At 41.7% G+C, this 27814-nt stretch overlaps 1 protein-coding gene and 1 long non-coding RNA gene across 2 annotated transcripts in view; both read right to left on the bottom strand.

Moving 5' to 3' along the window:
- The window catches only part of LOC308689647, a 1235845-nt gene that overhangs the window by 308203 nt on the left and 899828 nt on the right, over positions 1-27814 (bottom strand). The window lies entirely within an intron of this gene.
- Positions 5262-26233, bottom strand: LOC308689615 (tripartite motif-containing protein 16-like). Its single transcript, XM_081363429.1, has 6 exons — positions 25590-26233; positions 11649-11744; positions 11329-11562; positions 10493-10643; positions 10294-10341; positions 5262-6433 (listed from the first exon to the last, which is right to left on the bottom strand). The coding sequence occupies exons 1-6, from the start codon at positions 26160-26162 to the stop codon at positions 5841-5843; spliced, it is 1695 nt and encodes a 564-aa protein (XP_081219555.1). The 5' UTR covers positions 26163-26233; the 3' UTR covers positions 5262-5840.

Below are 27814 nucleotides of genomic sequence, written 5' to 3'. Positions count from 1 at the left end.
CTGGTGCAGGCGTTTTATTGGCAGTTTTATCTTGAGTATAGGGGAAAGGGATATTGAATACTGGAATTTAATATTGAGGCGTTTTGACAAACGTATGAAGTATTAGAATTGTGTCGTAAAGCGGCTTTTACTTTTTCATAATCAATACTGTCTAAACAATGGATTTAGAAAGAAAACACTGACATTATTTTCCACAACACTCTTACAAAACACTACATGATGAATTCAGAGCATGATATTACCACATTTCATGTAGAAAAACTTCTTGTCAGGATACTTTCTAGATCAGTTTTCTACTAAGCTACCTGCTATAGCTCAATAAACTCCCCACTGGAAGGGTTCCAGGACAAGTATGGCGGATACAACTTGAGTCACTTTATGAGCTTTTATTGCGCACACAAACACAATAATCATCCACAAACTAGGTAGCCTGAAAGCTACCGCTACGCTAGCCCGTCAGCTGGATATTAGTGACGTAACTTAGCATGTTAGTTAGCTAGTTAGGTTAGGTTGTAAACCTGCAATGAAAACACAAACACAAAACACCAGAATTAACTAATGAAATTACACAATCATGTGATATTAATTCTTGATCTGAATTACTAACAATGCTCATTTATAGTCACTCACCGGCAAGGCGTACCAGTCCTGACCATCAATTGAATGAAACTGAAACCTAGAGGCGAGACGCACTGTGACTAATTAAGCATACACAGACACACTGTCTGGAGACCAGTTATGATAATAAAATAAACCTGTAACTTAGTAAGATTATAACATATATGAAATATAACATCAATATGCCTGTATTTGGAATAAGGTGGTAAATGTACACACTTATTTTCTCAAATACTCCAGAACATAATAATAACATCCATCACTTGTAATATACATATATACGTAAAACAATTGTTACACCTGCTGGAAAGTTATACAGTAATGATGTGATTAATCTGGACTGATTGTAGGAGGACGTTTTTTAAGTAAACCTATTTGTCACGGTTCGCAGGTCTGTAGATTCTTTCTTGTCTTCTGTGAATTATGTGTGTGTGTTGTGTGTCACCTGTGTTGCTGGGCAACCTTGATTGCTGATTAGCAATCAGCTTCAGCTGCGGCTCATCAGCCTTTGCTATATATTGAGTCAGTGTTTGTTCATTCCTTGTTGTTTCGTCTTGTGCTTACTGGTTGTTCTCTGCCCAGTGTCTCAGAGTCTCCTGTTTGCCTGCTGTTTGTGCAATTGTTCCTGCCTGCCAAAGGACTTTGCTTTTTGGTATGTTTGACTAGTGGTGGGCAGATCGAGGCTTCGTGAAGCAATGAAACAGTTGAACCAAATGTGCCATTTTGTTTCGAGGCTTCGAATCAATCCGACACCTGTCTCAACGGTGATACCTAGTGGTCACTTGCAGGTGTTGATCTGAAACAACCTTGACGAGCCATTAAAAAAATGTGTTGTTTTTTTATTATTATATTTTTCTAATATGTGAAGCTTGGCTCCTCACTGTGCATAATGTTATTTTGGTCCTGCAAAAAGAATATTAATAAAAGAAATCAAGCCACAATGTCTCACTCAAAAATATGAATTTCTCTGCTGTGGAAGGACTTAGCCTACTTCTTTTTTTACAGATAATTTCTCCAGCCTTTGAAAAAATCCTCTCACAAGGGACACTTGTTGCTGGCATGCAAAGATATTTTTTAGCTAGGACATACAAATGAGGAAAGATTACTGCTCTCTCTTTCCAGTAAGTTAGTGGATCATGAGTTCTGGGCAAATACACATCGTTGATGTATTTTTTCACTTCCACTGTGGCATCAGCTGTAGCATTGTGTGTCTTATATGTAGACCTATAAAATGTATATTCACACAATATTATATTATATTCACATTGAAGCTATTTTTAACATGATTGGCAGTTGTGATTGGGACATTATAGGTTGTAGGGCACAGGTGTCAAACTTAGGCCCCGTTTACACGTACATGGTTATTTTGAAAAACGGAGACATTTCCCTTCGTTTGCGCCCTTCGTTTACACGCAAACGGAGGATTCGCCAATGAAACCGATTCTTTCTAAAAACTCCGACCAGAGTGGAGATTTTGAAAATCTTCGTTTGCATGTAAACTGAGAAAACCGGAGTTTTAGGCAGCGACGTCACAGAATGTGACTATTTTCGGGATTCTGATTGGCTAAGGTGGGCTTGGGCTTCTCGTTACACTGCCACCTACAGGTTTGGCATGCTCTTGACAGCATATACACAGGTTTGTCTGCACAATGTTATTTTTGAAAACGAAGAGGGGTGAAATGTCCGTTTATGAAAATAGCCATCCACGTGTAAGCGTAGCCTTAGTTCCTGGAGGGCCACTGTCCTACAGAGTTTTGTTCCAACCCTGCTGCAACACACACACACCTGCAGTTTTCAAATAAGCCTGAAGAACTTTATTAGCTGATCAGGTGTGTTTAATTAGGGTTGAAGCTAAAATCTGCAGGGCTGTGGCCCTCCAGGAACTGAGTTTGACACCCCTGTTGTAGGGCATAGGGCTATGGACTTTCTAAACAGTGTCCCAAAAGTTTGTAATTATATTTCAATTATAATTATATTTCAAACAATGCGTGCTTAGATGGCCCAGCAGTGTCAGTAGCAGGCCTAGGTACAGGGGGAATGCCATCCTCTGCACCCTGCAAAATGGCAGGATGAGTGCTCCTCATAATGGCGCATCATGGATGATGTATTGTTGCCAATCACAATACACACATCTCACTTTATTTGGGGTTTCCAAACGGAGATGCTCACACACCACAGATGTACGGCATCTCTTCTGGGGAGCCTCCATTTTATCTATCTATCCAAATCTATCTATCTATCTATATGAATATATGTATCTAGATATGTATCTATAATCTATCTATCTAGATATGTATCTATATGTACCTAGATATGTATCTAGATATAATCTATCTATATATGTATCTATCTATTAATCAAGCTGTCTATATATATTTATATCTATGTATCTATTATTTCACTATATGTATACTCTGTCTGTCTCTAGCCTATCAGTCAATGTGTTGTGTAAATTTAAATGTAAGCCTAAATTGCCTATAACTAATCAAATCGCACTGTCACTATATCATCAAAAATCCGCTATCTCAAAATCAAACTCTTCTCACAAAAACCCACGAGGTCAATATGCGTTGATTTCACTTTTATACAGATGTGCGATTGTGTGGTCTGTTCCCGACCGTGCCAATCAAACGCTGATTCGGCGGACCACACCTGATGAAACACTTCGAGGCTTCGTTTGGCCATAGTCACGTGACATGGGTGTTTTGAATCACGCTTCGGATCAGTGTTTCGAAACATCTGCGCTTCGGGATCTCGCAAAGCTTCGAAACGACTGTTTCGCGTCAGCCATCACTATGTTTGACTGACTTTGGGTTTCTGCCTTGGTGGATGATCTATTTTGGATTTCTGCTGGATATTCATCATCACTGCCCATTGTAGTCCCTGTGCTACCGAGGATTTCCTTCTGCACCCTCAACACTCCTCTTTCTGTATCTGTTCACTTATCTTCTATTAAAGGAACACTCCGACTTTTTGGGACTTTAGCTTATTCACCGTATCCCCCAGAGTTAGATAAGTCCATACATACCTTTTTCATTTCTGTGCGTTCTGTAAGTGTTATTTGACACACCCACCGCTAGCCTAGCTTAGCACAAAGACTGGATGTAAATGGATAAGGTAGCATACTAATCCCAATAAGTGACAAAATAATGCAAACATTTACATTTAGCGCCGCTCATTTGTTATTGAGCGATACAGTGTGTTCATGACAACACAATAAAAACAATAAAGGGGATACACAGAGCCCCTATTCACGTAATAGTGTCACTACTAAGGTTACATTACATTAGCATGGCACTGTTACAGTATGGCTAATGTTAGTCATCTCAAAACATAACGGAACACTTACCGCATCAACAGGTGATCCAATTTGTCCTGTCTTTATTATCGATGGGATGGCTGTATCCTTTAGCACTCATTTCATGGTCCGTGTGGCAACTTGCATTTTTTCAAAATAGTCGTCTATAGTAAAATGTTCAGAGCAAACTAAATACTTCTTGATGCTGTTTACAGGTGTGTTTGGATCTATACCCAGAACAAGTAGCCATCGATTCATCAGGTCAGCGTTTTTGGTTGGAATTCTATGAAACATCATGGTATTACCTGGTCTCCCCTGTTTATTGTCGCAGCTCTTTACAATACAGCGAACACCCATGATTGTAAACTATAAATTTACTATCTAGTAATTGCTGACTCTATTACTCCAACTCTGAGCGAACTCTCTGCTCCTCACCACAGGGCGTCTCGTGTGCTGCGCTAATCACTCCGCCCAAGTAGCTGTGCTCCTACGCCTAGTGAGAATATAGTTCCCAGTATTTATACGATTAAAAATGGTCTCCGTCTCATATAGCCTTGTTATTTGTACACGCTGTGACTATACAGATCACAACATGTAAATAGGAAAATGTTTGCATTATTTTGTCACTTATTGGGATTAGTATGCTACCATTATCCATTTACATCCAGTCCTTGTGCTAAGCTAGGCTAGCGGTGGGTGCGTCAAATAACACTTACAGAACGCACAGAAATGAAAAAGGTATGTATGGACTTATCTAACTCTGGGGGATACTGTGAATAAGCTAAAGTCCCAAAAAGTCGGAGTGTTCCTTTAAATGTATTTTGTACACTTGCAAGTTAATCATGTTTTGTATCCTGACACCTATTATTGTAACTTTTGAATCAAATAATCATTTATATAGTGCTTTCCATATGTACTACTGTACACCCAAAGCACTTTACAGTCATGCTTTTAGTTTCGATACTTTCTTTTTGCAGTTTCTAAATCCACACTAAATAAGCTCCAATATGTACAATATTTGTCCATAAGGATCTTAACTGGGTTCAGGATATGCAATCATATTACTCCAGTTTTGGAATCCTTGCATTGGCTATCTATCCAGGTTCCGGGTTTATTTTAAGATTATGATGCTCACATATAAAGCATTGAACGGCCTGGTACCACATTATTTAACAGAACTGTTACACCCCTATACTCATAATCACAGGGCTTTCTCTTCCTATGCTTCTACCTCTTGAACTTAGGGAAGTCCAGACCTATGACTTTTTTTTTCTTTTTCTTTTTTTTTTTACTTTGCATTTGCTTGTTGATGTTTATTTATTTTGTTTTTGTTTGTTTTGATGATGTGTATTTAGTTATTTATAAATTGTTTTGCTTATTTTATTCAATTCTCTCTCTTAACTTTTGGATAATTACTTTTTTGTAATTAATTACTTAACTCCATTAATGAGAGTGGAATATTTAATCTAAATGAAAATAAAGCGTATTATTATGAAAGTAAACCGGATTAGATTAGAATAATTGTGCTTATACTTTTACTGTTAAAGGGTTTACAGTATGATTTTCGGTCTATATGTTTTAAATGTATTAAATTAGTAACTTGACATTTAGCAATTTTACATGGCAATTTTTTTTTTATTGAATAACTCATTTTTAATGAATCCTTTGTGATAATTTCAGTTGAAACGTACACACAGATACACACTGTCACTCATCATGACTCACAAACACATACTGATCTTACGGTCTGTTTGAGTATTCATTACACACATTTATTCTTACATGTTATTTCACTGACAGAAGTTCAGCTGTGTTATTAATGTAATGAAAAGAGAGTAAGAGACTCTATAACATCTCACTGTTACTGATTTATCATGCAGCTCAAAGCATTATGGGTAGAATCTCTACAGTCTGTTCTGATTCATTAACACAGTTTCACTGATGGTGTATTATAAAGAGATAACAATCCAGGATAAACAGTAAACCCAGGATAGAGTGGTTGAGTGAATGTGGTCTGGACTGTGTGTATGAGGCTCATTGTGTCAGAGACGCTGTAGAAGGACAGAGTTCCTGCACTGTGATCCACATACACTCCTATTCTCCTGTGATCCACACACACTTCTGTCATACTGTGATACACACACACTCCTGTTCCACAGCCGATGGGCTTTCCAGGGAGTTTAGTCTTTATCTTATTGTGTTTGAATGAGTAACTGGAGGAAGAGCATAACAAACTCCAGGACTGATCATTATATCCAAACCGACACTCATTACTCCGTCCCTTCCTGCTGATGCTCTTATATGACACTGATATACACACACATCTCCCACTCCACTCAATCTCCCAGTAACCACGTCCACACACACTCTCTCTACACAACACCTGAGGCACATCAAATCTGTCTGGATGATCAGGATACGGCTGGACTGTGCCAGTGTTATTAATCTCTCTGTTCTCCTCAGACAGACGGAGGCGTTTATTCACTGTGTTCGGATCCAGAGTGAACTGATGGGAATCTGATGGAGAGAAAACACATCAGAATCAGGAATTATGAATCCGGTTCACGTCACGTTCACATCCCCCTGTTTAAACACCTGCATCTCCTCTGTGTCGCCAGCTTTTTGCTCACTCTGCTGTTTGCTCGATTGCTGCTGCTTGTTGCTCTGTTTTATGATTATCACCGTTATTAGAGTCCTTGTATTCTGTGTGTTAGATATAGATACAGTACACTTCGAAAAAGAAACATTTTGGAGTGGAGTTTTGACTATATGTGACCCTGGGCCACAAAACCAGTCACAAGGGTAAATTATTTGAAATTGCTGAATAAATAAGCTTTCCATTGTCCTAGGATAGGACAATATTTTGGTGGAGATACAACTATTTGAAAATCTGCAATCTGAAGGTGCAAAAAAATCTCAACATTGAGAAAATGGCCTATAAAGTCCATTAATCGCGCATTAATGGATCCCATTTTGCTGCATCCACTCACATAAATATATTTTTTTATATGTTTACGGTAGGAAAATTACAAAATATCTTCATGGAACATGAAGCAATGGTCTTGGACAATGGAAGATGTTTTTTTGACACCGAAGCAAGATGGCGGTCATTAGCCGCGTCCCGCCAGAGGAGGCCAGGGAAGGACCAGCGTTCCACGGTGGCGTGCTCTGGCAGGGGTCTGGTGACAGAGGGGGATGAATGTGGCGAGGCTTGTGAGCGGCGCACACTGTCATCCGGGGCCTCTGGGGGCTCAGAAATTGGTGTGTCAATTCTTTCTTTAACCACATTAGGGTGCTGCCCGCCCGTGGGCAAGGGAGTGGAGAACAAAAGATTCTCCCCGGCCCTCCACCGGGGGAAGGAGTGGCCCTGCTACCACCTCCTGGAAAGAACTTAGTGCCATCTCTGGGCAGCCCGTCTCAGAAGCACCGCTTAGCCTGCCATTTAGTGGGGCGCGGGGCTGCGGTGCCTTCCTGCGGCTTCATCCACGACGCGGCCTGGATGAAGGCTGCTGTTGGGGCCGTGCGGGAGCCACGGGAGGGCTCGGCGGCGAGCAGCCTGAGGACTCTGTACTGACGGCTGGGTGGAGGCAACAGCGGGCCGTCAGGTCAGAATATGTTTTATTGCCTCAGTCTGCTTCTGGGCGGTCGAGAACTGTTGGGCAAAGTCCTCGACCGCGCCGCCTAGGGCTGGGCGATGTGGCCTAAAAAAAAAATCCCCGTTTTTTTCACAAAAAATTCGATTTACGATTTAAATCGATTTATTTTTCTTCCCTTACTTAAAATCAATCTGCAGATGACAAAGAAATTGTTCAAAACAAGTTTTAACTTTATTTTGTTTTGATTTTCCCTTCTGGGATTTGATTTGGATTTCCCCCCTGGGGTTAAAGTGCAATCAGAAACAACAAGCCAAAAAGACATGATGGCAGGCCCTGCCTTTGTAAACCGTGAAAATGTAACATAACATAACGTAACATAACATGAAATGGGTGGATTGGGATTGGGGCGGAACGTAAAAAAAAAAAAAGTACATCACAATAAAGTGTATTGTGATTGTCAAAGCATTTGGTAACTAAACTGAATTTTATTAAGTTTAGTGACAACACAATGTTTACATGGTACAATGACTGGTATGCTACTGTTTTTATTATTGCTTTCACAATTTTAATTAAATTCTTGTGATTTGATTCTGATTTTGATTTAATATCGATTCCTTTGGATAAATACTAGTAGATACACGTTAATTTAAAGCCCTGTCAGATAGTATTATTATTAAAGGTTAAAAATAACCTCAAATTAAACATAATGCGTTTTTTTATAACAGCATTATAATATTTTAATGATATAGGTAAAAATATAATAAATATGTAATATAGTTATCATATTTGGCGAAATACTCCTCTCTACAGCAATCATTTTAAAAGTCCAACTAATGTGCTATGGTCATTAAATGGCTTTCCAGAGGTAAATGTAGGCTAATGTTACGTGACACATTTTTCTCCAGCTGTTATTATAGACCTCTTTCCGCAGTTGAAAAACACTGATCGATCGATTTTATTTCATTTCGGTAATTTGAACTGTAACGTTATCTTTCAAATTACCTACCTTTGCTTACCTACCAAACTCTGTCAGCGATCTGTCAAGCGCCCAAACAGTGTTTATTGTTTGAATTTCGTAATTAAATCGACAGAATCTGAGAGCTGAGAATTTGTTTCATTGCAATAGTAACCTTCTCGGTCTTGTCTGTCGGGGTCAGTGTCCTCTTTGCTTCGCGATTTTTCTCTGCGTGAGAAAATGGATGTGTGGCGTGAGAGCGTGTAAAAAGTGACGATTGCGTGAGTCTCACGGTGAATTCGTGAGAGTTGGCAGCCCTGTGGATTCAGTTTGTAAGGCTGTAGGTTGTTTTTTGGCGGGTGTGCTTGTGCTGCCGCGGTCTAGTTCATTTGCCATGTTGTTTGTATATCTCTATGGCAAACGCGCGGGGGGAGGGATGAGCCCGTTCGGAGCTACGGGAGCCCAGAGGGGAGCGTCGGCAATTGTTAAAGAGAAAACCGATTTTCATTCAAACAAATCGACGTAAGCTACACATTCGAATTAATCGATAAAATCGATTTATCGCCCAGCCCTAGCGCCGCCGAAGAGGCCAGCCTGGGATAGGGGCATCCCACTCGGCATCCCTCATATCAGCCAGGTTGAGCCACAGGTGTCTTTCCTGGACCACGTTAGTGGACATCACCTGACCCAGGGAGTGTGCGGCCACTTTCGTCGCCCGGTGAGCGAGCTCATCAAAGAGCCCTGGGTCAGTCCTCCCCTCGTGCATGTCCCTGAGCATCTGGGCCTGGTATACCTGCAGAGTGGCCATGGCATGCAAGGAGGCGGCTGCCTGCTCCAAGGCTCTAAAGGATTTTACCACCAGAGTAGACAAAAACCTATAGGCTTTGGAGGAGTGCTTTGGGTCACCACGGGAGGAAGCGCTCTGCAAACACAGTTGTATCGCGACAGAACGCTCCACCTGGGGAACCCCAGTGTACCCTTTGGCAACCGCCTAGTCGAGAGGAGGAAAGGCCAAGGGTGCCTTCCAGAACCTTGTGACCTCCTTATGCACGTCCGGGAAGAAAGGCATTGGGGTTGGACGCCGACGGGGATTGGCGGCCGCACCCAAAAACCAATCGTCCAGCCGCGAGCGCTCAGGACAGGGTGGAGGGTTCCACTCTCCGGGAAAGCATGACTGTCAGCTCGTAACTCGTAGTGACTACGAAAGGGAACTTTAATTACATAGATTATCACAAACTGCAGCCAATCAGCAAGCAAGAAGCATTCACATTCATACTTTCCAACGGAGAACAAGAACAAGAAAAAAACATATTGAAGTGTTAAATTGTGTCTGAATGCTAAACGCAGAAGTTGTTTTCACTGGAAGTTGTTTTCACTGGAAGTTTGTCAGCTGCGCTACAAAAAAGCTGAAAGAAACAGTAAACAGTCTTTGTTATGGAAATGATCTATTCTGGCCACATTGGTGTAAACTGGCAGGTTGCACACTGTCTACACTGGATGCCAAATCACAGACATTAAAAGCACACAGAACCCATTATAATCAGTGATTCTGTCTACACTGAACGTGCTATATTCTATTTCGCTACTGACTAATGCATTTGTAATATTCATGTTGTGTAGAATGTTGTTAGAATGTTGCAGACCATTTTTTGTTGTTGTTAGAACACCCCCTTTTGAAAACATTGCTCCCCCCGATGTTCTCCGTTGGGAAATGCAAAAATACATGATCAACTCTAAATCTCTTCTGTCATGTTTTCTTTAGCCTTCTACAGGAAGAACATGAAGTCACTCAGTGAGATTTTCTGCTTGTTTTCTTAGTGACTTACATTGTAGGAAGTCGTTCCTGGTCCTGGGAACAATGTTGGTGAAAGTGACTGTGGAAATCAACAGACATGAAGAGTGTGATTACCATGTCAAGAGAAAATTATCCCTGCGTCCATTCCGTAAGACATTTCTAATATGATCTTCTACATGATATGAGATGATGGAGGATCATTTCTGAGAGCAGAATCTCCAGGACTTTACCTCTGTCAGAGATCTTCTTTTTGCAGAAATCCTCCAGTTTGTCTTTCAGCTGACGGACAGATTCTCTCACGCCATCAAAAGAGGAAAGAGAACTGAAGGGATTGTCATTGACGTCTGCAGATTGAGGAGGAGCTGAGAGAGACTGGAAACTCTACAGAAAACAGAAATCAGAGCTCATCACCTCCACACTTCATAAATAACCTGCACTTCTGTCAGATTTGTGCGGCTCTTGTTGATATTTAGTAACTCTCAAACCAGCTCTTTTACAGCATCAACTTCATTCTTCTCATATTCATTATATCATGTTAGAGCTAAGTTAAGCTAAGAGCTAAAACTCTTGGATGATCAAACAACTGTCAATAACATAAATGTAACAGATCAAGTCCATCAATGGAGTCACATGGCAGATGTGAGTAGATTTGATTAGGAAAAGCAGTTCAAAGGCACTTTCACAGCATCAACTTCCTGTTTGAGGAATTCACTGCCAAATTCATTAATGAATTCATTTGATCACCAGCAAATATTTATGAAAATTATTATAAAGGATTATCTGATTTTGGTAAACATTACCCACAATATGTAGTATAAGTAAAAAAATGTCAAAAGAAAGTAAAGAGATGATGGGAAATCTAGCTGGGTGAAGCTGGCACCATCAAGTTCATGTATTTCACATTGTTGTTTCCTAAGAGATTGAGATTGAGTCTGACTGATGATATAATAACCAAACACACAGATCAACACTTCAGTCGAACGGCTCATTCTGCTTTCATGAAATGTTTCTCTATGAGTCTCTTGCTCAAGTCCACTATGACCCTGTTCTTCTAGATCTCTGTTACCTGCAGGAAATGGATGTGATCCTGTGTTTGTAATAGCTGCTCCAGCTCAGTGTCTCTCCTCCTCAGATCATTGATCTCCTGCTCCAGACGCTTCAGTCGTCCTTCAGCTCGACTCACTGCAGTCTTTTCCTGACCTCTGATCCGCTGTGTCGCCTCATAGCGCTTTCTCCTAATGGAGCGGATGAGCTCAGTGAAGATCCTCTCACTGTCCTCCACTGCTGTGTTTGCAGAGCGCTGTTACACACACATCACAATCACACAGTGAACTTCAGTGAGTCCTGACTGAGACTTCTCAAACTTCTCTTCTTCTCCAGACTCACCTTATGAGACGCCACAGCCTCTCTCAGCTGCTGAAGATCTTTCTCTCTCTGCTGGATCCTCTGCTGGAACAACCTCTGCGTCTCCTTCAGCTGGTGCTAAAGGACAAACCAATGACAGGAGAAACATCACATTAATCATCAGGTAAACAGATATGAATCCAATATCGGTGAAGTGGTAAGACTGAGGGGTTAAAGATCTTACATGGTAAGTGAAAAAAGTGGAAAAAAGTGAAGTGAGGTGACATGTGAAGGCCAAGTTTGGTAACCCATACTTTGAATTTGTCCTCTGCATTTAACCCATCCAAGCTAGTGCATACACATTAGGAGCAGTGAGTAGTGAACACAGTAGCAGTGGCCAGCCATTCTCTGTGGAAGTGATTGGGGCCTCAATCATTTCCTGCCGGTACTGAAATCAAACCCCCAAACTTCAGGTTATCGTCTGACTCTCTAAACATTAGTCCCCGACTGCCTCCCTAAGGTTATTATAAAGTTATTATAGCTTCAATCATAAGTGCCAGCATTACTTCATCAGTGCCTAGTTTTAATACGACAGTTCACCCAGATGTAACGACTAAGACAATCAGGCAAATACCTATTTGTTCCATTTAACAAATAAGCTTTAAAGCCCAGTCTTAGGAATGAAATATCCCACCAAAAAAGGCAAGAGAGCAGAAAAGGCCTCAGTCACCAGGGCGACCATCAGACAAGATGGTTTTATTGCTGTTAAAAATGTGGTCAAGACAGAGGCCATAGGAAAGACCTACAGCCCTTAAAACAGACTTTCCTGCATTCAGTTATAGACAAACTGATCTATAAATGAACATTGTGTCTGATAATTGTATGTCTTGTATACTGTCTCTTGCATTTATATTTATTTTATGCATGCTTTATAAGAGAACTACTAGTTTTAGTATAACTCCACCTATATCGTGTCTCCTATCTAATTACTCCTCATTTAATGACTCACACTTTAGTGTACATCACCTCATCATATAATGCAGTGTGTGTTTGTTATATCTATCTGAGTATAAATGGACACAAACGGCAAGGCCTATGTTCTAACCACACTTGAGACTGAGTCATAAATCCTCCCAACAGAAGAATTTCCCACTTAAATATTACACCTTTCTTATTGGTCGAGCCAACCCTGAGAGGTGGGACCTTTCTCAGGCTTTAAATTGTCGCTACACAAGCCCTTCCCTGTCTTGGCCTTCTCGGTACGTTCGCGTAGCTGTCCTGCATGGCCTCACCATGCCCCAGGGCAGCAGGCCTTGACCCACAACCAGCCATGTGCTCATTCAGGAGAGAGAGGACCCTCTCAACCACAAAAGAATCAAGGACAACATCAGGAGTTTGGCACAATTTCTTCATTCAATGCAGAAGTAGTTCATCGCAAATCCAACCATCAACTCTTCCAACTTCCTCCCTTCTCCTGGTTGCTCTGTGTGTCCTCTCCGGCCCAGGGCTGGCAGGCCACAATCTGCACTCCAGCCAAACAAACCATGCAAGTTCCATTTCCTGCTTCCGGTTTCATTCTGTCACTTACCATTTTACCCAGGTACATTGATGATTGTATGTTGTGTGTTTAGATTAGTTATGTTTGTGAATTAGTTAATAAAACTTGTGCACTATACGTATTTTGTTCTGATTCTCTGCTTGCAACAAAGTTTATTTTACGGTTTAGATTTTGATTACAGGCTCTTAGTCAGACTTTACAGGAAGAAAGACGTTTCCCTCTCCCAGAAATGAACATTTCTCAGAATTTATAAACAATTAACACTGAGTGTTCACGGGACAAACAGGTTGATTGATTGTAATATTAATTTTACTACATTAAATTAATTCTATTAACTGGTCCAAATATTCATAATTAATTATTACAAGTTATGATTGATTATTAAAATTTATTTTGAGCTAACTTGCTACACAGAAATGTAAATTCTTTCATTGTGTACTCCTCATGTCTTTCCAAACTGATTTTCTCTTGCAGAAAACAAAAGAAGATATTGTGAAGACATTCAGGCAGGGATGATCTGAAAACAGACGTGAAGTCATACACTTTCTGCTTCCCATAGTGATGCTGTGTTTGCATACTTTATCACAGCTGAAGTGAAATAGCACTTTGAGCACTTCTTGCGTTGTTTTTGCCTCTTCACGATGACTCGCTTAATTTAGTCCTAATTTGTAAGTCGCTTTGGACAAAAGCGTCTGCTAAATGTAAATGTAAATAAATACAATATTTGTCAATGTAACAAGGTTTGATGTTATGGGAAGAAGAAGGCAGGAACCGACGAACGTTTTACAAACTTCAATTCTAAAACAAACACAAAACGAAAGTAAAAGATGGCTGCCGCACACACATTATAAAACATAAACAAAACACAACGTAAAATCCAGGCCTGTTCCTCTCTCGTCCTTCCTCCTTTTATGCTTCCAAAGCTCCGAGATACGAGACCGGTGAGCTCATCATCAGTCATGCCACCAGCCTCGCGCCCTTCTCTCACCACGGCAAACGTCGGAGACTCCTCCGCTCCCTCACCACTTTTATTTTGATAAACATGACACAATATAACATTACGATTACATGAAAAGAGCTTTTACTGTTATAAAAAACAGATATGTGAGAATAATGTCATTGTGGAACAGCTGTGTCGTCATCAGAGCTCGTGCAGTCGCTCTGGAGAAGCTGTGCAAAATGAATCAACCAGCTGCTCTTGAATCAACTTGCGCTACTTTGATGCCATCGCACCTGTCTCAAGTCGGACAAAATTTCTAACCAGCATGCACTGCTTCAAGTCAGTCGGCGATTGGTCTGCGCAGCACTACATGGAGTCAAACAAGCCTATTCTTATCGCTTTAAAACTTAAATTATTTATTTTATGCTACTTTAATGTCCTTTTTTAAGATTGAAACTTTTGGACCCTATTGACTTTAAATATATGGACAGATGAGACAGTCCTTAAAATACCTTCTTCCTCAGAAAAAAATAAGTCATACCAGTTCTCTTACGAGAGTACTCTTGTGTTGCGCAAGCTAGCTTACGCTACGGGAAAATCCCTTTTCTCGAGAATACTGAAGCCATAAAATTATACTTTTTTTTTTGCATTAATTTAAAATGTATTGCTGCACAAGCAGACCTAGGTGAGACGGCTCGCGCGCCTATTGGTTGCTCTGCAGCAACTGCTGCAACCTATCGAGGGACTGCTCGTGATGTAAACACCTATGAGGGCGCGGGAGCCCGTGCACATCACGTCCTGCCAGAATGGGCGTGGCTATGCCTATATAAGCTGAGTCCAGATAGGTTGTTCTTTGATTTTTCATCTCTTCAGCTAAGTGTTCACTTCAAATCGCTGTTCTCTGGAGAAGCCTGCGCCGTCGACAAGCCTTTTCAGCGGGACGAGCCATCTGCCTTGCAGACAGAAGCCGGCCTTCTTCTCGCCGCTTCAGCCGCCATTCCTGCTGCGCTATCCGGTGCCTATATCCTTTCTCTCTATTGCATTGCAAATTGTGTGTGCTCGCCCCGCGACACACGCCATCCTAAAAGAGCAGAGGCGTTGTTTCAAATGCCTCTCTTTTCCAAGTGCGGCTCGTGCTGAGCCCCCCTCAGTGACGGGGACCACCACATCCTGTGCGTTTCCTGCCTGGGAAGGAACCACTCGGACCACACGCTTTCCAAAGGCGGCTGCCCGGAATGCGAGGCTTCGAATGTCGAACCTTCGGGCTCGTCTAGCCTCCTTTGACGTGGACCCCGCCCCTCCGCTTCTCTCTTTTGGGCCGTGCCGTAAAAAGCGCCGTTCACAGAGAACGCCGGAGGTCATCCCTGTGAGCGCTTGCATGCCGGTTAACTCCCCGTGTGCATCGCTCTCTGAGTCCCCCACTTCGATCACGGCCGGCCAGCCCCCCGCCGTGCATCTCGAGTCTGAAGGGGACAATGCAGAAGAGGACAGCTGCTCTCTTCTCGCTTCGGACAGCGAAGGGTGGTCGGGCTCCAATCCGGACCCCGCCCCTTCCCTGCAAGAGTCGAGCGGTGTGCGGTCTAGCTTCGACGCAGAGCTTATCCACCTTCTCTCCAAGGCCGTCGAGGACCTTGGCCTTGATTGGTCTCTGCCCAAGGAACCCGCCCCCAACAGGCTGGAAGGCTGTTTCCTGCCCGGGCGATGCTCGACGCCTCAAACGAGGCCCGCTCCCTTCCTGCCGGAACTCCACGAGGAGCTTGCTAAAAGCTAGAAGCCAAAAGCTCCTTGTGTGGTCTCAGCACAATCTGCGCTCGCTAAGAACAGCGCACGTGCCAGGCTGTCAGAATGTGGGTCCGGACATGCTGTCCAGAGACAATGTTCCTCCAGGGGAATGGTCCCTGCACTCTCAGGTAGTCCAGTTACTATGGGACACTGTTACGGGAACACACGGGAAAACAGGTAGATCCAAAAGCAGTATAATAGTTGATTATAAAAGGGCAATCCAACTCGTAGTCATCCAGGCAGGGTTCAAAATCCATGTTATCAATCCAAATAAACACAATAAACAAAACGAGAAACAGACTAGAAACACAGACCTCGGAAGTGTGGTGACAATATAACACGACTCCGTGACAAACACTGACCAGACGGTATATATACACAGAAACTAACAATCAAGTCAAGTCAAGTCAAGTTTATTTATATAGCGCTTTTCACAATACAGATTGTATCAAAGCAGCTTCACAGTATTAAATTCAAATAATACAACAATGTTTGTTTCTAGTGGAAAACATCCACGTTTGGTAATGCTGATCAATAGTATTGTTGATTGATTAATTAAATTAAATATCCCCAAATATCCCCAACTGAGCAAGCCAAAGGCAACAATGTGATAGGGAACAGCTGAGTGCAATCACGAGTGATGAGAACAGACAAAGGATTATGGGAAATGCAGTTCCAGAGTGAATGGTGACAGTATGGGGAAGAGACCTCTAGTGGACACCCGGGGAAACACAAACCAGGTGACAGACACCTTCGGCAGAGTGGAAATCGATCTCTTTGCGTCGTCAGAGAACGTGCACTGCCCAACATTTTTCACGAAAGAGAGGGACGCGCTGGCCCACATATGACCCAGCCGCCCGCTTTATGCATTTCCCCCGATCGCACTGTTACCACAGGTGATGAAGCGAATCAGGGAGAACGAATGCTCTGTGCTCCTTGTGGCGCCGCTCTGGAGGAACCAGGTTGATGTAGCTAGTGAGCACGACCCTATGGCCGATTCCGGTGAGGAGGGATCGCCTCTCCCAGGCCAGGGGCGCGATTTGGCACCCGCACCCTGACTTATGGGCCTTGCACGTATGGGCCATCAACGCTGATCTCCCAGCGGGAGTGCTAAACACAATCACACAGGCTAGAGCGCCCGCTACTAGAAGGCTCTACGCTTCAAAGTGGTCAGTGTTTTCCGGCTGGTTTAATCAAAAATGATTCACACTTTCACAAAATCCAAACATTCAGTTTAAGAGTAAAAAAATTACAACATTATTTATAGTAAGTTTATTTGATCCACAGCTTATTTAGAGTTTTGACCTCGACAACCCAACTGCATTTACCGCAAACAGTCTAAACTAAAAGATTTTTTGGTACTTGTTCTACACAAAGTCTTTGTCTGAAGCTGGTTTTGCCGTCGAATCGGGACCGAAACTTTGCCGCAAAACTTAACTTAGAACCGAGACTAACAACGGAAAAGAAAGGAAAACTTAGAAAAGAAAGAGAGTTGAGACGAGATGTAGTTAGATGGCTTGAATGAAGCTGCTGAACCCGTTCTTCTGATCTTGATTTGGGTTCCTTGTCTCCTCGCGTCTACATGGTTACTTTTTCTTGAGAGCTTTGTTCTCGGGTCTTAAGATTTTAAACTCAAAAGTTTGTCCCACCTCCTGAAGAGATTTGACCAATTAGACACTGGCTTTATTTAGGAGGTGGCGTTCTCTTCACTTCTTACCATAAATCATTGCTTATCTGGGATCTTCTTACTAGCAGAGAGAATAGAGGCCACAGTTTAGACATTATTACTATTATAAGAATCCGAAACATTTTACACAGATTTCAATCAAGCCATCTTTTGAATTAAGAACATACGATCGTACTGACAGGAAACACGACACACTTTCATTCAAACATCTAATAGTTATAACAAATCATGACTTATATATGGGATCTAAGTATATTAGACACTCACATAAATGGCAAACACAATATAGAATTATGTAGTTGCATGATGTTTGATTATAAGTCCATCGAGAATTGTTCTGGGATGATTTTATGTATTGTTAGGTAAAATCTCAGTTCTCTGTGGTTTGAAGTGATTTCAAAACTCTGGGTCATTCAGAGGTCCTTAAGGAGACTGGGGCAGGGCCGGAGTGGGGCCACTTTTCAGCCCGGGAGTTTCAGGCCCAAGACCGGCCCACTTTTTCCATGGTGGAATTCCAAATTAGCACTTTTTCCAAATTGGATAAATGAAGCAACAGTTCAGCTCTTACTATTGTGTAGTTTGTATTAAAGGGATACTCCACTTTCAATGAAAATTCTGCCATCATATACTCACCCTCATGTTGTTTCAAACCTGTATGAATTTCTTTCTTCTGCTGAACAGAAAGGAAGATATTTAGAAGAATGTCAGTAACCAGACAGTTTCTAGTCTCATTGACTTCCATAGTAGGAAAAAAATATACTATGGAAGTCAATGAGACTAGAAACTGTCTGGTTACTGATATTCTTCTAAATATCTTCCTTTCTGTTCAGCAGAAGAAAGAAATTCATATAGCTTTGAATCAACATGAGGGTGAGTATATGATGACAGAATTTTCATTTTAAAGTGGAGTATCCCTTTAACCCCCTGAGGTCGGCGGTATCGTTGTGTATACTCACAATAAAAACAAAGTGTTGTGCTTTTTGCCAAATAAAGAAAAATAAACACGAAGCGAGTTCTGCCTTCTCTCTGCCAGTGTAGTCCATTCTGAAACGCGTCCGAAAATGAACAATAACTCAGCGAATACTCAGTCAAACAGGCATACAGACACACAGGCATGAAGCTTGAATTCTCTTCTTTTAAATGAAGTAATTTATATAAAAAACAAATATTCTCATCTTGTGAAATCTGTATTAAAAGAGAGCGATTCCAGTCGAGCTCATTACAGCTAATTCAAATGTAATGTGACCCGCCCACGGAGAGCGCGCGCTATTCAAACGCAAATGGCTGAGGCAATCCTCTGTGAACGCCCCCATATCAGCTCGAGAAAACACATTCAGATAATTACTTGTTTACACCGTCTCGCAGCGCTGTGAGGAATAATAATAATGGAAATGTACCTCAGAAGTGCGGGTATATCGAGGAGCGAGCTGAGGAATGCAGTAAGTTTTTTTTCCTTCTCACGTGAATCGGGTTTCTGTTTATGAATGAATGAACGGCAGAGATGCGCGCTGTTTACCACAGCTCGCAAAAAGACAGTTTAAATTTAAATTGCGTGTGTGAATGAATGATGATGTTTTAGCAAACTGTATTGCTATACTAAGATGAGTAAAAATCGACTGAAATATGTTGAAATAAAATGTAGGCTATTTGTATAAGTTTTATACAATTTGCAAGCACAATTTGTGGAAAAATAAAAAAAAATTGCGATGCTTCCAACTGTGAACCCATTTGGTAATGTATATATATATATATATATGTATATATGTGTGTGTGTGTGTATGCATGCATATATATATATATATATATATATATATATATATATATATATATATATATATATATATATATATGTGTGTGTGTATGTATGTATGTATGTGTGTATGTATATATATATATATATATATATATATATGTGTGTGTGTGTATGAAGAGTTCAGATGCAAAAGCCTCTAAATGACATCTGAAATTTTCTTCTAGAATGATCATTTTTATCAAGCTCGTATATTTAAAGGGTTACTTCAGGATTTAGCATTAAGCTTTGTATTAGTAGAAAACCTGTAGTATTTTCGAATTACCATGCTTTCCCCCCTCATATCCCCCTGAGAGGAGAGATTTATGTATTTTTTGTCTGGAAAAAAATCCTCCGATGACGCAAAATTCGTCATTTTGCGTCATCGGAGGATTTTCTGTCCAGAGGCTAAAGACTACAGCCAGTAGATGGCGTTGTTCCGCATGTTTTCAACCCGCCCATACAGGGTGGGATCTCACTCACAGAATGTACACAGTATCAGCCGTCTTTCTTTGGAAGCTAAGCTAGCAGGCTCTTGTTCTGTGGAGAAAGCTGAATAATAGGAGAAAGCTGAGTAAGTAGGGGTTACCATCTTCCTTTTCCCGGACTTGTCCGGCGGGCGAGACTGTTAAAAATGTCCGGGATTCGGCTTTTGCGTTCTGCGGTCGCCATTCATTGTTTACATGCACACCTCTCGTTTCAATCTAACTGAATTAATTCCGATCGGTGAATCTGACTGTAGTGTTTACATGAACGCTAAACATGTGATCGGTTGATGTGCGTTTTAACATTGCTAAGAAAATTCCCGCTCCTCCGTGAGAGATACGAGACCCGGCGCGTCTCAGTAATGAAGCCACCGGCCTCGCGCCGTTCTCCCGCGGCCGTCAGCCTCGTCCTGCTCGCCACAGTAAACATGATGAATGGCGACTGTAGAACGCAAAAGCCGAATCCCGGACATTTTGGGTCTCTAAATCCCTGGCAAACTCATCACTTACATAGGCTAGCCTTGTTGTTTTCAACTGTGCTCTCTAACCGGTAGGCGTGGCCTTCTAAGGCAGCGAAGCAAGTGCATTCTGGGAGTTGTTGTCTTTCATCCACATAAGCCAAAAATACATTTTCTGGCTTTTCTCAGTCTAGAAAGCTCCAAATTAAAAAATTTCTCCACATTTCTTCTACTTAAATTACCTATTTTAAATACACATTCATCTTCCCAGAGGTGAAGTATCCCTTTAAGTTAGCTATAGGTGACACACCTGAATGAATGGCTCATTAAGTATGCAGGGGCATCAGGTGTGAACCACAAAATATGCATGATCGTTTACGCCCCATCCGCATATTGCCTTTCAAAACTAAAATCAATGTATCGTTTTATGTGAATGATTAGGCAGGATGATTTTCACATCATTTTGAAGAAAAAACTCTAGGCGACGACATCCATTAGTCAAAAGTCTTATTGCCACATATTTAGTATGTGTTTTGTGGCCTTATTTCAGAAACTTTCATTTTTAGTTTTTTCAATAACCATGCATAAACATTATTCTCTCAAAAATGAAAACATGTACATACATGTGGCTCACATATTATGGTAGCCCTGTTTGTGCTAAATAGAGTGTACATTTTTTTTGCCATTGATATGTTTATAAGCAACTGAAAAAAGCACAAATGTCAGGGCATGTCAGAACATCTCAAGGACCCCAAAAACACCCCAGACCTCAGAGGGTTAATACCATGGGTCAACAAATAATGTAAAGGTTAAATAATAATTCACTTAGACTTTAGAATCAATTGCAACTTTATTTCACACAATTCTGACTTTATATCTTGCAATTCTGACTTTATAACACGCAATTGTGACTTTATTTCACGCAATTGCGACTTTAATTCACGCAATTGTGACTTTATAACACGCAATTGCGACTTTATTTCAAGCAATTCTGATTTATATCTCGCAATTCTGAGAAATAAAGTCATGTAAAGAGATGTAAGCTCGCAATGTGAGATAAAAAGTCGCAATTATCTTTTAAAATGTTTTATTTTGTGGCGGAAACAAGCTTCCATACCTCCTGGCCTCTTCCTCCAATCGATCCTCCCTGACGCGTACCGTTACGGTAGGGCCGGCCCGGCTATCGGTAGGCGCCGGTGGTGCCGCGGTAGCCTACTCCTGAGAAAACGTTTTGGAAAAGACGGGCTATGGACCCAACAAACTCTATAGGAAGGGAGGGGAGAACTCCCTCACATGGTACAACCCATTCAGAGGCTGCGCGTTGCGGCTGCGGTGTCAGAATGTGGAACGTGTGTAGCCTAATGTAACTAATGTGACAAATGTGAAAAAAAAAAAAAAATCCTCGACCGACCCAAAAGTGAAGCGGCCCACCGGGAATTCTCCCGATTCTCCCGATTACCCACCCCGGGCCTGGACTGGGGTCTGTTTTGTGTCTGTGTGGAGTCCAGCAGCTTCCCTGCTGTTATCTTGATCGAGCGCCGAGCTTTTGCCATCTCTGAACCAATCAGTCTTTGGAAACAATCTAACATTGACACGTTCTTCCTTTAGTTCTCTTTGAAGCTTGCATGGCCATAAATTTCTTAGCTGGGGGTTTTGTTGGTTAGCGGAGACTGGCTGGCTGGAGCCTGATTTTATGGCTCTGGGGTTGGTGATTTGGGGTCTGGCATGTTGAGTTCTGTGTGGAATTATGTTTGAACAAATCACCTGGAAGATTCATTTGTATTTGCTTTGCACTCAATCCTACACTAGAGTTTAATAAATGGAACCTTATTGTAAAGTTTTACCGATTTGTTTTACACCGATTCAGTGTTGGACAGATCAGTTGTTTTAACCATTCATTAAATGGAATCGGTTCAAAGGAGTAATTAATTCGCGAATCGGACGTGTCATTAGCGGACTTGTTCGCGTTGTGTGATTATCCCGGCAGTCAGTACTGGACATCGCACAAGATTTGTCAACACAGAAAACGTTTCATCATTGGATAGGTTTTGTTTTGTTTATTGAAAGTGTTTTTATGTCAGCTGAATGGGCGGGACGCTTTTCAGATAAGATAAAGCAACCTAAAAAAGTTTTTATTTATATTTTTTTTTGCACAATTCACACCCAGCGGTAATTCAGGAAAACAATATCTGAATGTTCCATGTGAAACTTCGGTCTTCTGATCTTTTACCATCGTGATTTTGATTAATATGCGCGAGGGAGCGAGAGAGCAAGGCAGTTTGAAGACGCGCATTCGCGACCGGGCCCCTCTCTCTCTCTCTCTCTTTGCTCGTTCTTTCAGTAAAATGCTCCCCTATCGCAAGCGCAGTAATCATCTTCACTCACCGATCAAATAAGGCGTTGGCGAGACAAAAATTTGTTTGTGAGAGAGACGCGTGAGTGACAGAGAGACAGAGGGAGAGCAAGGAAAGAAAATGCAGCTGAACGAATATGCTGCGTGTTTTAAATAGCATAAAAAAATTTTTTTAGAACGAAACGCAATATGTGGTGGCCGGTGTTGATTCTGTGGCGCACCGCCACGAATTAGTCTATGTGTGGGAAACACTGGCGTGGCCAGCCACTGGGAAGGAACGATCTCATCATTCGATTCCTGAGAGGAGCTAGAAGATTAAATCCTTCCCGGCCCCCTCTGGTTCCGGTCTGGGACCTCTCCACGGTCCTGGACGCTATGAAGGGCGGCCCCTTCGAACCACTACAGTCCATGGATTTGCAGTATCTTTCATTTAAGACCGCTTTCCTCATGGCTCTCGCCTCAGTCAAATGAGTGGGTGACCTGCATGCGCTCTCTGTGAGTGCTACGTGCATCGAGTTTGGGCCTAACGACTCTAAAGTCATTCTCAAACCGAGACACGGCTAAACTTTCCACTCTGTTCAGAGCACAAGTCATTTCACTGTCAGCCCTCCCAAGATCTGATAGTGAGGACGATGTGAACCTTCTCTGCCCGGTCAGGGCGCTGAGAATATATGTTGAACGGTCTGCTGCTTTCAGGCAGTCAGAGCAGCTCTTTGTTTCTTTTGGTGGCCGCACTAAAGGACTAGCCACGTCGAAACAGAGCCTCTCCAGGTGGATAGTTGACGCTATCGCTCTGGCTTATAAGTCTAAGGGCCTTTGCTGTCCCCTGGGCATCAGGGCCCATTCCACAAGAGGCATGGCCTTTTCATGGGCATGGTCCAGTGGAGTTTCACTCCAGGACATTTGTATGGCGGCAGGCTGGGCCTCTCCGTCTACATTTATAAGGTTTTATAACCTGGAAGTTCCTGCCTTGCAGGCTAAGCTGTTGTCAGTCTAAGTGTAATATCCACTGCTCCGCCCGACTCAGCGCTGCGCAGACTGTGTATTATAAGCGTGCTGCCAGCACGGGTCTAAGACCAACAGATCAGGCTGATTGAGGTCCCTCCTGACTGTAATCCTACACTCACATCTGTCCTTCGGGCTCAGATGTCCCACTGACAAAAAAAAAAAAAAAGAGTTATTAAACCATTCTTCTATGCAGTTCAGGCTGACTGATGTCGATCCTGACTGTTATACTGTGCTAAGCACCCATTCCTTATTCAGGGATGGTTATATTATATTCTCAGGCCCACGTCCCGTTGGCCTGGATTTTACCCACTATTATGTGTACCCCGGGCACTTGCCCTTGGGAATGTATGTGTGGACATTACTAAGCACGCACAGCGTTTTACATTGGGTTCCCGTAGCATAAGCTAGCTTACGCAACACGAGAGTACTCTCGTAAGAGAACGCTCTCGGTTACTAACGTAACCTCGGTTCTCTCTAGATGAGGGAACGAGTGTTGTGTAACCCTGCCGTGCTTGTGCTACGTTCTGGTTTCGCTTCATTGATGAAAAATCAAAGAACAACCTATCTGTGTCAGCTTATATAGGCATAGCCACGCCCATTCTGGCGGGACGTGACATGCACGTGTTTTTTTTTTTTTACTACTGAACTACTGGTTTAAAAGGGAACTGTCATCCGCCCCGCGCTCCTCTCCCCTTTCCCCTTCTCAAACAGCTTCTGTGCACGGCATCTTCTCAGCAAGCAAATTTGCCAATTCCCCACACAGTGAAATGATAGATAATAGAAAACTGTTTTGTGGCGCAGAATTTTTTTTTTTTTTACTGCTCATGCCGGAGGTGCCACCCCCCCAAAAATGCCGCCCCGGGAGATTGCCAGGTTCGCCCATGCCAGAAAACGCTACTGATTCCTCCACCTCCGCATCGCCATTGATGTTTTCTTTATTTTAAAGGTGCAATGTGTGATATTTCTGAGGATCTAATGGCAGAAATGCAATATAAGATCCATAACTATGTTTTCAGTGGTGTATAAAGACCTTACTTAATGAACCGTTATGTTTGTATTAACTTAGAATGAGTCATTTATATCTACATAACAGCGGCCACCCCCTTCTATGAAGGTCGACATTTCGTGACGTCATGTTTCTACCGTAGCCGACTGCGAACAAACAACGCTACAGAGCGCGTTTCATCACTAACCTGAATGAGAAGCAGCAGAAAAAGACGCAGCAGAATACTCAGGTTGTTCCTGACTCTGCAAACGTGGAGAAAAACATGCTGTCTGAACGACGCCTCGGACATCGTAACGGTAGCTATTTCCCCTTACCTAGCTGCTTTGATGCTGTTATCCATAGCTCGTATCTTATACTAACTAGCATGGAAACAGGCTATGGTAAAGTCAGTGAATAAAAGACTTACACAATGATGAACAAGTAAAAATAACAATCGCAATAACATGTGGTTTTACTGAATAATTAAGTAAATATAATTTAATATAAAATATAATATAAAGAAACCTCATTGCTTGACTTGCTACTCTCTGCTGACTCAGATGACGACATCTTCCGATCCTACGTCGGCCACCATAGCTTCTCATTCGAGTTTGAAATTTGAGGGATGTGAAGTGAGTGAATGACAGTGTGCAAATCGCAAGTCTCACCACTAGATGCCGCTAAAAATCACACACTGCACCTTTAAGGTACGTTACATTTCAGACACAAACGTTAAGCAGTAGACCAATCACAACAGATTGGACCGGCTGACCAATCAGACAGACAGCGATTTTCAGAAGGCAGGTTTTTAAGAATTTGAAACAGTGTTCAAACAGAGGGTAAAAACAAACATTAAATGCTGTAAATGTATTCTAGTAGACCCCGTAAACAACATTATGAACCTGTAAATAAGCATAATGGGATTCTTTAATTCATACCTGTTTCTCTGTTCTCTGTGCTGCAGCTGATACAGTGTCGTGGTTTTTATGTTCATCCATCATACACAGTAAACATATACACTTCTGATCAGTGCGGCAGAAAACCTCGAGGATCTTGTCGTGTTTCTGGCAAATCATCTCCTGCAGTCGTCCAGTGGCATCAGTCAGATTGTGTCTCTTTCTTTTAAAGAAACTCTCATGTTGTTCAAGGTGATTCTGACAGTAAGAGTTCAGACACCCCAGACAGGACTTGACGGCTTTGCGTTTTCTTCCAGTACAGACGTCACACTGCACATCTCCAGCTCCAGCGTAACAGTCAGCAGGAAGCTTAGTCGTCTTCAGTTTCTCCACCACTTCAGCCAGCATGGTGTTTTTAGCTAAAGCAGGTCTTGGACTGAAGGTCTGTCTGCACTGAGGGCAGCTGTAGACTCTCTTCTGATCCTCCTGATCCCAGCAGTCTGTAATACAGATCTTACAGTAACTGTGTCCACAGGGAATGGCCACTGGATCCTTCAGGAGATCCAGACACACTGAACACAGGAACTCATCTTGAGAAAACCTGGCTTCTGCCATTTTACTGCATAAATACAAAGATACAAACACACAACAGCTCAACTACACTTCAGTTTCTCTTTCCCTGAACTGAAACTGTTTCTTGTTTCCTGGTTCTGTGTTTGAGTGCCGTATGCAAAACAGATGTGCCTGTAAAGCAGTGTGACGAGGCATGATGTTAATATCGGTCCTGTACAAGAAATGATGGCTCAGTCACAATAGCACTTCAGTGCAATGGTTTTTATTGACAGTCTTTGTGATCCAGTAGTCCCAAAAGTCTGCAATAAATATTAACAAAGTGAGGGAAAAAAACATGTGTATATATATATATATATATATATATATATATATATATATATATATATATATATATATATATATATATATATTAGCGCATGGCGGAAAAAAATTCCTTCCACACAGAAAGAAAACACTTTTTAAACCACTCTCAGAAACATCACGTTTTACTCACTCCTACTCAACCCAGCCTGACTTTGTGATGGGTTGATCATGAACGATTCATTAATTTTGAACGAATCTTTAATGACTCGGGAACATTGAGTTGTCTCAGAGAGTGATTCATTAATTTTGTGTTGACCGCACATGCGCAACATCCCATAGGTTCACCTTCGACGCCTTCGGGTCTGAGTCTTTCATTCTTTTGTCACGTGAAATGACATCTGAATTAGATACAGAAATGAATTAATAATTCCTTACCTTCCTTACAAACAAATGCATTAAATACATTTGCATGATGCATTACAAATTTCTTACAAATTATACATTTGTGAATTTCTGTCATGATGGTTCTTTTCCATAACTTGTGAGGACGAGAAGACTCGAGAGGTGAATGAATAATTTCAGTATTCAGTACAGACTGCATAACTTTAACCTATGGGGCTGTGATGTGATGAACGAAGGACTCTGTTTGGGTGGTGGGGTGAACTAACTGACTGCATATCCTGAAGACCCAGCTAAGCAATTAATTAATTGTTGCTGTTTCTCTTAAGTCATCCATTTTATTATATTCTATGATTAATTGTATTAAAAGCTCTTTATGTTTTAAAGTCACCACGGCATTTTTATAATAAATAAATACAATTGCACATTGTTGTTTAGTGAATTTGTTGTCACTTTGTTGTTTAAAAGATGTTGTTTTCGATTAAAAAAACATATTAATTGCAGCTCTACATGGTTTCTGATTGAAAGGAGTAAATTAAAAAGACAATTAACTGACATATAATCCTGCTGTACATGATTTTAAATTTTCTTCCATGTTGATTCAATGTTCAATAAGTGATGTTCAATAAGTGATTTAGGTGGAACAAATATTGATTTTATGTCCGTCTTGATCTACTGTATTTTACTTTTTACAATACAGATTTACAATACAGATTGTTTCAAAGCAGCTTTATAAAGTGTTATTATATCTAATATATAATTTAACCATCCTCGCCTGCATGTCTACATAGCATAGTCTTAGTATAGTCTGTAGCATGCCGTAGGCCTTTAATCTATTCTGTAGGAATGCACCCCACATCTGTTGTTCATTAGGGAGGACCTCCATGTTTGGATGGAGGACGGGACTCAAGCTCCATATTCTTTGTATGGGAAAGGTTTTGCTGGATCCCAATGTATGTGTGGTGGAATAGCCGGAAACTGACCACATATGG

This window comes from Scardinius erythrophthalmus (genome assembly GCF_964197995.2).
Source record: "Scardinius erythrophthalmus genome assembly, chromosome: 4".
Lineage (NCBI taxonomy): Eukaryota > Metazoa > Chordata > Actinopteri > Cypriniformes > Leuciscidae > Scardinius > Scardinius erythrophthalmus.
The sequence above is the reverse complement of the archived record's forward strand: the minus strand, read 5'-3'. Positions and strand labels throughout refer to the sequence as shown.

Bases quoted from the DNA above. Each gene is read 5' to 3' on its own strand.
- LOC308689615 (XM_081363429.1), bottom strand. From the start codon at position 26,162: ATGGCAGAAGCCAGGTTTTCTCAAGATGAGTTCCTGTGTTCAGTGTGT. The intron at 11,745-25,589 runs GTATGAATTAAA...TTTGTCCTTTAG, and splicing joins CACAGAGAACAGAGAAACAG to CACCAGCTGAAGGAGACGCA. The intron at 10,644-11,328 runs GTAACAGAGATC...TGTTTTCTGTAG, and splicing joins ATCACATCCATTTCCTGCAG to AGTTTCCAGTCTCTCTCAGC.